The following is a 12545-nucleotide window of genomic DNA, read 5'->3' on the forward strand; positions in this document are numbered from 1 at the left end:
CCAGCACTGGAGGTTAGAATGAGTAAATCTAAGTAAGTCTGTGAATAGGTTCTGTAAGAGGAACTGCTTGGGACTCCAGAAGCCCACAGGTCTCCCTCAACCACAGTCACCAGTGGTCTTCACAGCCAGAAGTTATGAAGACTTGTCTTTCAGGCACTGGAACCATGGACTCAGGGGCCTGGTGTGCAGCTGGGAACCTTTACTCCTCAAGGGAGGCCTTTGCAACTGATGTTTCTCTTCAAGTTTAACTGCCACACATGGTGTAGGACCTGCTGGTTCCATATCTCTGCCCCTCCAGCCATTCTGGCTTCTTCTGTATATCCTTAGTTATTGGACTTCAGCTAGTCTTTGAGTCATTCTCAATGAAGATTGAGCTGTAGTTCAGTTGTAATTTTGATGTAGTTGGGGGAGGAGGCAAGTCTTGCATTTATTTACCTGCTCCTCTACCTTGACAGGAATCGGATACTTTCTTAAACCATAAAGGCAACTTTTATTATTAATGTTCTTTATAAAAATGAATAGAATTTCATTTTAGTTCCTATATTAGTTTCTTAGGTAACATCCTTGTGTGTGGGGTGGGGAGTGTTTTAAAGAAGTTGTTCTATAGATTGCAGTTCATACCTTTTCATAGTATGCTTTGGGTTCATACTGTATAATTTCTTGTAAAACAAGGAAAACTTGCTCAAATACAGTTTTATTTACCTGATACTTATTCTTTATGCTGTAATTTTCATGTTACATGTTGTATACAACCTATATACAGTGTTACAAGTTTTCCTTTAGTCACATGTATTTTTAAAATAGTGAGAGGAAAATGTGATCTTTTACATTTACCATTTTGAGTGCTCCTTATTTTTTCTTGACTGTTTCCAGATAAAATGTGTCTAAACTCAATGTTCAAACTTTATCTTCCTTATAGTGTGTAGCATCAGCAATAATCTCTGTTCCATTCTTTTAGCACTAGCTGGGCTGCTTGGAATCTTCCCCAAATGTACATATTTCAGAGGTTTGGGCAGAGTCAATATGCAAAAGATGAGACGACTCCCATTCTATACTTTCTAGGATTTTCCCCCCTTTACTTTCTAGATTTATGTTGCTCAATAGGACTTTTTGTGGTGATGAAAATGTTCTATAATATACCCTGTTCACAATGGTAGCCATTTGCCACATGAAACTGTTGAAGACTTGAAATGTGGCTATTGCACCTGGGAAATGGAATTTTTAATTTTAATTAGTCTCCATTTAATATAAATATTCACATTTGTTTAGTGGATGCTGTGTTAGATAGACTGTCATTGCAAAAAGTTCTATTGGACAGCACTGTTCTAGATGCTGTGGTTATCTTGAACTCTGTCTTTATTTTTCTCAGTTAATAAGGCTATAGGTTTCTACCCAGGTCTGAGCTGATCTGCATAGTCAGACTGGAGGCTTACCTCAGCTCAGATATAGAATGTAGGAAGCTCAAAGCAGTGCTTTCTGTTTTTCCTCATGTGAACTCCCTTCTAATGAATGCCTGATTTTGATTGCTCTCAGGGCCTTCAAGTAGTTGTTCTGTATATATTTTTACTCGAGTGTATAATTATATCTGTGTCCAGTAAGAATTGCTCCATCATTTACTAGAAGTTGAAATTTACCTTTTAAAAATCATTTTAGTAGTGATTTAACTTTAAGGAATTTTTTTTGTGCTTCATCATCAGAATTTGCTTACCAGCCACTTATTATCCCATCCCCTTTAACCTTACTAAAAGTATCATGAGCCTTTAAGTTTACTGAATCTTAATATTTTAAATTTGATATTTCCATCTCAGATATGCTAGAATTTAATGGAATTCTTCAAAGCAGTATACTCATATCATTGATAACCTGTTTGGTATACCCTGCTTTTTCTAGGTACCTGAAAAGGTTTAAGGTGATGAAGATCAAAGTTCTAAGAAGCTGGTGCCGGCAGATCCTTAAAGGACTTCAATTTCTTCATACTCGAACTCCACCTATTATTCACCGAGATCTTAAGTGTGACAACATCTTTATCACTGGCCCTACAGGCTCCGTCAAGATTGGAGACTTAGGTCTGGCAACCCTGAAGCGGGCTTCTTTTGCCAAGAGCGTGATAGGTATGTTTCAGGTGTCCCTTGCAGACTAACTGGCTTTCTGACATTCCTTTTATTTAGAAGCTGGACCCTGTCAGAGCTTTCATTACATAAAATAAACCTTCAAAAATTTCTAATTTGAATTTAGGAAGAGATCAGTTCTACTTATGAGATATGTAGTTCTCTATGCTAATGCAGCTAGAATCATCTTGAAGACTCAGTATTTTTGTAAATTATATAAAGTGAACTCTTTTAACAAAACCTTATGTAACTATCAATCTCATTAGCTCATTCTATTGATACTTAGTATTACATAATTATATAATAGATACAGTGTGTTATTTTCCACATAAAAGAAACAATTTATATGTATTTTAGTTTCTAAAATAGTCTGTTGGAGATATATATATATATCTGTCTATTAAGACTTTCTTTTAAAATGTGAAAATACGAGTTCATTTGAAAGTTTAGTTTTATCAACTTTTTCCTTACTACTACTCTTCAGAAGATACATCTAAAACAGAATTTTTCAGCTTAAGTACTATTGACATTTTGGGTTAGATGGTTTTTTGTTGTAAGGGCTGTCTTGTACATTGTAAAATTATTTAGCAGCACCTCTGGCCTTTAGTTACAAGATGCCAGTAGCATACCCTCTATCTTCCCGCTAGTCATTACAACCAAAAATGTCTCTGGAAATTGTTAAGTATTAACTTTACAGCTACCATACAGTAGGGGGCAGACAAGTATTTTGATCTTTTTTAACCCATCATCCTGTCTTATAGATAGATACCATTATATCCACTTTATTCCTTGCTAGTTTCTTACCTTTTCCTTTCATTTATTTTCAGTATGAGTTATATCAGCCTATCTGTTATCCAAGGCTCTATTTTGACTTTGTACAACAGTAGTCCATTTTGAAATAGTAAATAAAGACACTTGGCTTTGTTCTAGTTTCTTTTATAAAGGCCTTGCGGTGGAAGACCTCTAAAATAATTGATGAAAAAGAATGAGATTTTCTTCTCTTCCTAATACCCCTCCCTTCTTTCCCCCTTCCACTTTATTCTCTCTCACAGATCAACTTCTCTGCTTCTTCCCCAGGTGAGTAACATCTGCAGCTTTTGCTTGCATTGAGTCTGAATCATTCTTTTAATTTAAGGTACCCCAGAGTTCATGGCCCCTGAGATGTATGAAGAGAAATATGATGAATCCGTTGATGTTTATGCTTTTGGGATGTGCATGCTTGAGATGGCCACATCTGAATACCCTTACTCAGAGTGCCAGAATGCTGCACAGATCTACCGTCGCGTGACCAGTGTAAGTCTTCTGCTCATTGACTAGTGAGCTTAGGTCACTGTAAGAAGGTATCCCAAGCCGGAGAACATCACACTGTGCAGAAGGGAGCAGTAGCGGAAGGTTTATTGAGGTGTTGGGTGGAAAGGAAGTTGAGTTATTATTGCTGATGATATAGTGAAAGCAAACATAAAGATTAAAGATGCACCAGTTTATCCTGGGCCCTCCTTGCATTCATTTAAATGTTCATTAGGAGGTATATAAGTTCTCATTTTCCCCCACCATATAAAGCTTATTATCTGAGTTCAAAGTAGTGCCTTTAGCTCTGTCTCATGTGGCTCAATTGGTTGGAGCATTGTCCTGTAAACTGAAAGGTTGAGGGTTCAACATAACCTGGGTTGTAGGTTTGGTCCCCTGTCTGGGCGCATGCCAAGAGGCAAACTGATTGACATTTCTTTCCCTCCCTTCCCCTCTAAGCAAGTCATCAGGTGAGGATTTAAAAAAAAAAATTTGTTTACGGACTTTTTTGATGAATGGTTTAAAATTGATTTACTAAATTATTAAATCATTTGTAAGTACCCACAGTGTTTAAGTTATAAATTAAAACCTTTTTGTAGTTTAAATTACACGTGGTAATTCATCTCTGCCAAAAGAGCTATTTTCTAGAGTTGTCCAATTGAAACCTGAAGCATAGTTGTTAGGTCCATGAAAAAAGCACTGAAAAAGTTTACTGTAAGAAGATGGAGGCTTTCCATAAAAGACATAAAAGTTAAGCCAAGTAATTTTATTAAATATTTTTGTAACTTTTTCTTTTATGAAAAATTTATACATATATAAAAGTAGAGAGACTTTTATAGTGAATTCCCATTTATTCCATGCAACATGACTATTAGGGCCATTTTACTACACTTGCTTCATCTGTCCTCTTTCTCTGTTTCTTTGTTTTTTAAAGATTTTATTTATTTATTTTTAGAGAGAGGGGAAGGGAAGGAGAAAGAAAGGGAAACATCAGTGTGTGGTTGCCTCTCATGTACCCCCCCACTGGGGACCTGACCCACAACCCAGGCATGTGCCCTGACTGGCGACCGTTTGGTTCGCAGGCCGGCATACAATCCACTGAACCTCACCAGCCAGGGCTCTCTGTTTCATTGTACCACTATGTAATTCATTATGCTTCTGTAAAAATTAAAGATTTTTTTCTTATATAACCATACCATACCTGAAAAAATTAACAGTAATTTCTGGATTGTTTAATATCTTAACCTATTCATATATTTCCCCTATTGTTTCATAGATGTCTGTTTACAGTCAGTGTTCAAAGTAGGGTTCCATTGAGGTCCACAGAAGACATTTTGTTATTCCCTCCCTTTTTCTAGAACTATTGCTCCCACTTTCTTCTCTGTGTTCTATTGATTTGTTAAAGGTATTAGATGTATTGTTTTAAGGAATGTTACACATTCTGGATTTATTTATTTGTTTCTTTATGATGTCATTTAATTTGTTATTCTGTCTTCTACATTTTTGTAAATGTAAATTTACTTTAAAGTAGTGGAGGGGTATCAGTGATGTAAAAATAATTTGCCTTTTTCACACATTCATACCAAAGTGTACAGTGTAGTTTTCCAGAGGCCAAATGATGTATGATATTCCCACAGATTAAATACAGAAGCAGATATGACCATCCATTTGTCTTCTTTTAAGTCATATGTTAAAAAGATAACGAAAATGTAAAACAATACTATTCTCTTCACTAGTTTTTTATTTTAATTTTTTTAATATTGGTTTTTTTATTTTAAAGGTTATTATTGACATTTAATGAGGTTTATTATAATTTTTAATGAATTAATATTTAAAAGCTTTCCCAGCTTTAATTTCTGACATGGTGAATGGCAATAATATAATACATAAACAAAAATCTTTGGGGGTCCTCAATAATTTTTAAGAGCATAGTGGGGGTACTAAGAGAAAAAGTTTGAGACCACTAATTACAAATGCTAGATAAAATTTAGGTTAAATTTTTTTGCAAGAAAAATTAATATGTGGTTCTGTGTATTTCATAGTATCAAGAGACACACAGTATCTAGTTAACTCATTTTTAGTGATGCAATTTCATTGAATTTGTATATATTAGATGTGATTATAAATGTTTATGTAGATTCAGATGGTTGATAAGAATGGTAATTTAGCATATTTCTAAAAAACTTATGGGAAACATTTGCTTTAGGTAGATCACATTAGTTTTATATCTTCACAAAGTTTTGGGAGAAATCTTTGATTACCTCATTAATTATAATTGCTGTGAATATTCCTATAATGTACAAACATTTAATGTTCTCTTTAGCTATTCCTCGTCATCTAAACACTTTATTTAGCCAGTCCTCTTTATTATCTTGCATATATTCCACATCTTTTCCTTTATTCCTACCCATTTGTACATGCTGTTTATCTTCTCTACATGCTCTTCTGCTATCCAGTACACCCTTATACTTACATGACTTCCTCCACAAAATTTTATCTGATTGGCTTACTCCATGATGATCCTTGCATTCTCTGAAAAGCTGACCTTTTCACTTGATCTAAATCATTGAATTTTATTTGTAAATGATTGTTTTACTTATGAGTTCAAAAACCGAATTATTGTAAAGCATTTAGCGTAGTGCTTAGAACGGTATAATTGCCCACTGTTCATTCCATTTAACATTTATGGAAATAAATACCCGTTGTAAATACATATCTTCTAAGAAGATAAGATCTGAGCAACAAACTTAAATACGTAACTTTAAATTTTAGGACTGTAAAATATACAGTTTGTATGTGGAACACTTTATGCATTTTATTTACTAACTTACAGTCTATTACTTTTCTTCATTACATCTTACTCTAAACCTGGGATTACCAACTATGATCCATCGGCCAAATCCAGCCCACTGCCCATTTTTGTACACCCCATGAACTAAGAATGATTTTTACACTTTTCAATGGTGAAAATCAAAAGGAGAATAATATGTCATGATGTGTGAAAATTATATCAAATTCATATTTCAGTGTCATAAATAAATTAACAAAACCCAGCCACTCTGATTTGTTTCTGTATTATCTATTTTTACACATTACAATGGCATAGTTGATTAATTGTAACAGACTATATGGATTAAAAAGCCTAAAATATGGACTGTCTGGCTCTTAACAGAAAAAGCTGCTCTCTCCTATTCTTATCACATGTCACCAGAACTTCTTAACAATTTTTTTTCTTTTGAAGAGTTCTGTAAGTAGCCCTGACTGGCGTGGCTCAGTTGATTGAGCATCATCCCACAAAGTGAAAGATTGCCAGTTGGATTCCTGGTCAGGGCACATGCCTGAGTTGCAGGTTCAGTCTCTGGTCAGGATGTGTTCCAGGGCAACCGGTTGATGTTTCTTTCCCTTTCTCCCTCCCTTCCCCTATCTCTGAAAAATAAATAAAAAACCATTTTGGTAACCATTTTCACTGGCTATACTTAGTATTGGCCTTAAGAATAAATAACATTTTAAATAAACTCAGTATCACTGTTTAAAGTAATCATTCTGGATTTTAAACACAAGGGTTTATGAACCGTATCCTTTATTTGCCTTCTAACAATGCTGAATGTTTTGATACCGAACAGAGTAGGAGAAAAGTATATATAAGATCGCGCTATTTTAAAGCATTTTCTGCTATCTCTCTCAGCCACCAGCCTTCTTTGTTGCTCTTGCAGTATTTCCAATTCGAAACTGGTGTAGATTTCATTATGTAGCAGACAATGGCTCTGTTGTTTTGTGGGCTGCTGTTAGAGACACTAACTAGGCATTGATTGGGCTGTCTCTATTATATAGTGACAAGTGTCTTTGATTAATCTTGTGAATTCACTTCTTGATCATTTCTCTAAACAAAAGTTGGTACTTAAAATGTTTCAGGGTATCATGGAATGGTAGGTTTCCATATGTAAAATGAAGTATAAAAATAACTGCTATTTAAAGAAGTCAAGTTAAATCATGTGGTAGAACCAATTATCTAAAAATCTATCCCTGTTCTAAACCTAACCTGGGCAAATATGATTAACGGGTTAAAAATCATGACTGCAGGATGAGTAGGTGAAAAATCTGACTAAACTCTATTGATTAAATGTTGCTTACTAGAGGCTCAGGGCTAAAAGCAATATGTTTTAGACTGTCAGGCACAGCACTGCTGTGATAATAGATAAAAATTTATATGAGCAGTTATGTGATAAAAGTAAAGAAAACAAGTTGATTTTTAAGAGAAAGCAGTTGAGACACTGTCTGATAAACAAATGTATCTTTGTTTACAAAAATGAACTCTAGCTCAGTCGACAAGAAAATCCCTTTTTGGCCTGGCTGGCGTAGCTCAGTGGATTGAGCGCGGGCTGCGAACCAAAGTGTCGCAGGTTCGATTCCCAGTCAGGGCACATGCCTGGGTTGCAGGCCATAGCCCCCAGCAACCGCACATGGATGTTTCTCTCTCTCTCTCTCTCTCTCTCTCTCTCTCTCTCTCTCTCTCTCTCTCTCTCTCTCTCTCTCCCTCCCTTCCCTCTCTCAAAAATAAATAAATAAATAAATAATCTTTTTTTAAAAAAAAGAAAGAAAACCCCTTTTCAAATGAAAGAAATCCTTGGTGTTAGTTTAATAAAACCTAGAAAGACCGGTATCACTTTCTCTATTCGTAGTAGGGTATTTACCCTGTTGTCAGTTTTTCAATGTTTTTTTTTGTTTGTTTGTTTGTTTGTTTGTTTAGATAAAATTCACATCATAAAAGTCATCACTCAAATCATTTAAAGGTGTTCACTTCAGTGGTTTTTAGTAATCTACAATAGTGTATCCGCAGTCATTACTGCTAATGCCAGAACCTTTCATCACCCCCCAAAAAGAAGCCCTATGCCTATTAGCAGTCATTCCCCAACCCCCCTTCCACCCAGCCCCTGGCTACTGATAATGTACTTTTGTCTCCATGGATTTCATTGGACTATTGTGGACATTTTATACAAATAGAATTATACAATATATGTCCTTTTCTGTTATGCTTTGTTTTTTGTGTTGTGCTTTGACTTATCAGAATGTTTTCAGGGTTTATCTATGTTGTAGTATGAATCAGTATTTCATTCCTTTTTTATGGCTGAATACAATTCTGTTTTATGGATATACCAAAATTGTTCTGTCTACGTTTTATTTCCCTTAAATTCTGTAGTTTCTTCCTTCTTTTTTCATTGTTAAATTGTATGAATCTATAGAGACCTTCACTTCTGGAGAGGAATTGGAAACAGAAAGAATGTAACAAGTGTCTTAAAAGGTATTATCCTACAATCTAATTTATTAAATCTTTGTTTATACATATTGTGTTCATAGCATAGCATATGATACATTGTAGGCATTCAGTAATATTTTGAAGAGTAAGCATTTCAAAGAAAGGAATCCCAAATATTGTCAGTTAGACTGTGTAAGTTTGGGAGAGTTGAATTTGCCCTCCAAAAGAGGAGTGAAACTTAAGGTCACCTTTGAAATATTAACAGAATTATCCTAATAAAGTAAAATTGAATAGTAGCAAGTAAAAACTGATGCACATATACAAGCCATACATTTTATAGACTAGGAGAACTATTTGGTACAAATAGAGCAGAAAACAATAATAGAGTCAAAATTCCAGGACTAGAAGGCATTTGGAAAAATGTCATCTGTTTACATGCCCTTCTCTCAGTTCTTAATTTTCAAAGTTGTAATTTCTAAACAACTGGTCTAAGAAACTCTGCATTATGGGACTAGCTGTGTTTTGTTTTGTTGAGTTGTTTCCCCATAACTTTTACCCCATAACTACTCTCACTTTGGTCTGAGATTTCATAGGGACAAATGAAATCATAATTTCATATTAATCTCTGAAATATTTCAAGGCAGTTCCTGATGTCGAGTCCTTTCTGATTGAGACCCTTCATCTTTAATTTTTAGAACTGTTCTTTCTCATTTCTTTAGGGAAGGGGCTTGTAAGCATAATTGGAAGAGGGAGCACTAGCAATTGTTTTTGGATTTGTTTTTATTTTGACTTAGGGGAGACTAAATAGGACAAAAAAATTAAGTGAACATAAAGAACTTGGCAAAGGAAACAATTGAAATAATGGATATCATTTTCTTGAGTGTGATTGTATACTTATGAGTGTCTGTATCAAAAGTGTACATTTTACTTCAGTGAGTTGTTAAAAAGTTTAAAAAAGTTTGGCAAGGTTATTTTAAGACATTGCAAAGTCCTACTGGTGGAAGTTTGGGATCCATCTATTGAGATCTTTTGACAAAGGACCAAGATAGCAGCTACCAGATTTGAATGATTTAGCTCAGTGGCTGTCAAAGTCTTTTAAATCCGGCCCCCTTTATACTCTTTAAAAATTATTGAGAACCCCAAAGAGCTTTTGTTTACTTATTTTATATTTAGTTTACTATATTAAATATTAACACAGAATTTTATAATGACTGTATTAAGAAATAACCTAATAAGCCCAATACATGTTGATATCATTGACTTTTTACAAAAAATTTTTTCCAAGGTTATTTTAAAAATTTAGTGGAAAGTGGCATTTTTACATTTTTTTCAAAATCTCTTTAATGTCTGTTCAAAAAGAAGACAACCAGATTCTCATACCTGCTACTTCATTTAATCTGTTGCAATATATTGTTTCAGTTGAAGTGTATGAAGTATAGGTATATCCTTGGAAAAGGAAGTACCTTGCAGGCTCCCTGAAGGAACCTTGGGTACACTTGAGGGTCTTGATACCATACTTTGGAGAATCACTAGTATTTAGATCTTTGCTATGCAAAGGACAATCCCGAGACCATCAGAATCTGGATCCTTAGGGCACGTGTTAAAAATGTAAAATTCTGGCACCATCCTAGATGGATTGAATCAGTACCTTCATTTTATAAGATCTGGAGATGATTAACGTACACATTAAAGTTTGAAAACTGTGAGCTGGGACAGTGATCACCGAAGGTCACTTTCAGTTATATGTAACTTGTTTTTGGTTAAATAAATAAAAAGCAGGCTAAATCATGTATTATCAGATGTTATTTGAATAAATTATTTTTCCATCTTTCATGGAACCTTTTTACTAAGTAACCAAATTGACAAAGAAATCCAATCCTATTTAATTACATTTTTTCTGTCTTTAAAAAAAGCAACGTAATAAGTCTGGGTACAAAAAGGAATAAAAAGCTTGATGAGTTCTTCAAGTCAGTAGGAACTCTTAGAATCCTTAGTTTCTAAGTATACTGCAGGTATCTAATTGTGCTTTGATTTACCTCTCAGCTGTGAAAATTTAGTTCTGTTACCTACATCCATTATTCTGTACTGTTAATTATATTTCTTAACTGAGTAATACTTTCTTGATTTCACCAACCTCTATTTCTGTCTTCCAGTGAAGAATAAAAGAGTTATGTCCTTTTTGAATTCTCTAAAGTTTTATTTGGGGTGCTAATATAAATGGGGGATTCAGTTAAATGCCTAGATTATACAATGATTTATATAACTATATAAATGATAGTAATTACTCTGTGTTGAAATACACCTTGAAGTATTGTACTTTCTTTTAAGTCTGCTTTGGATATAATTTAGCTAATTTTTTAAAAGTACATGTTAACATCAATCTACCTAACTTGCACATTTATTAATGAAATTATCCATTGAGAGATCATAGGGCTCCCTGATTTAAACTTACCCCTGCCATTTCAGATTTTTGGTTTTCATCCCAGATTCATTATGTATAACCAATTAGTCAATTAGTAAATTGCCCCCTCCTAAATACAGGGCATCTTCTATGTGTCAGTTTGGGGATACAGCAGTTAACGAGATAATATGCTTCATTGTTCCTCCCACTTTCTAGTTGGGAAGGTAAACACTGAAGTAGTAATTACAGTAAAGTGGATGGATTTTATAGACATAATGAAGTAGGGGGGGTTTGATCTCTTCATTAGGGTCAAAGAGGATTCCTGAGAAAGTATATTTAAACTGAGTGCTTTATTGGCCTGCTATGACAGGGATACTGAAGCAAATCTGTATGAAGTTATGAGCCATTATCTTCAGTGCTCTGACCCTCTTTACCAGAAGTATTTCCAGGGTTCTTAGAAGAAAGTTATGCCACTATCATTCCCTCTTCTATGTTCCCACCATATTCTTTTTTTTTTTTTTTTAATATTTTATTTATTTATTTTTAGACAGAGGGGAAGTGAGGGAGAGAAACATCCATGTGTGTTTCTCTTGTGGCCTCTTGCACACCCCACACTGGGGACTTGGCCTACAACTCAAGCATGGGCCCTGGCTGGGAATCAAACTGGAGACTCTTTGGTTCACAGGCTGACACTCAATCCATGGAGCCACACCAGCCAGGGCCCACCATATTCTACCTGTTTTATTAACATAATAATTATACTGATATTAATTGTTACCCTCCCATTAGAACTGAGCCTATCAAAGATAGGTTTCTCTTTTCCTCTGTAGATCAATTTACTGCACGCAATTATGTCTGACCCTGCTGTGGTACACTGCCATGCAAATAGTAGATTATAGCAGTGTAAATATTAATAAATATACACCCTCTATGCCAGACATTACGTTAAATGCTTTGCATATATTATGTATTTTAATTCTTTTAACAATTCTTGGGGGGAAGCGGGGGATACTACTATTATCAACAGTCTGAAGTTCAGGATCGCCAGCCCAAGATTACATATCTACAAAATAGTAGTTATGATCTCAGATCCCCTACTCACATCAAAATACTATACTGAATCCATAAATGTCCATTATAATGTCAATGTATGACCTGAGGGCATTTAAACCTGTCTGTGTAAGTGCAGATGTGATGGAGGTAAATGTGAACTGTTGTTCAATAATCATATTCTGTAGCTCACTGGTGATAAACTGCTATACGTCATTGTTCTGTATATGCAATTCATTCAAGTCTCTAAATGTTACTTGCTCAAAGAGGCCTTTCTTTACCACCCTATCTAAAATATTCTTAAGTATCCACACATTTTACTTCTGTTTCTTTGTGGTTTTATTTTTCTTCATGGCTTTGATCACAGCTTTACAGTATTTGTGTACAGCCCCAACGAGAATACAAATTCTATGGGTTGGAGTTTTTATTTGACTTGTTCTTTGTT

General features: G+C 34.7%; 1 protein-coding gene across 18 annotated transcripts in view; it reads left to right on the top strand.

Annotated features, from left to right (window-relative positions):
- WNK1 (WNK lysine deficient protein kinase 1) overlaps positions 1-12545 on the top strand; it is a 144637-nt gene that overhangs the window by 72998 nt on the left and 59094 nt on the right. For all 18 annotated transcript variants that reach the window (XM_045830485.1, XM_045830468.1, XM_045830471.1 and 15 more), the window contains exons 3-4: positions 1891-2111; positions 3244-3401. In XM_045830485.1, the coding sequence (XP_045686441.1) occupies positions 1891-2111; positions 3244-3401 (379 nt within the window). The remainder of the gene's footprint in view (positions 1-1890; positions 2112-3243; positions 3402-12545) is intronic.

Source organism: Phyllostomus hastatus, unplaced genomic scaffold, assembly GCF_019186645.2.
Source record: "Phyllostomus hastatus isolate PE091 unplaced genomic scaffold, TTU_PhHast_1.1 phas_contig_152, whole genome shotgun sequence".
NCBI classification, from domain to species: Eukaryota; Metazoa; Chordata; class Mammalia; order Chiroptera; family Phyllostomidae; genus Phyllostomus; species Phyllostomus hastatus.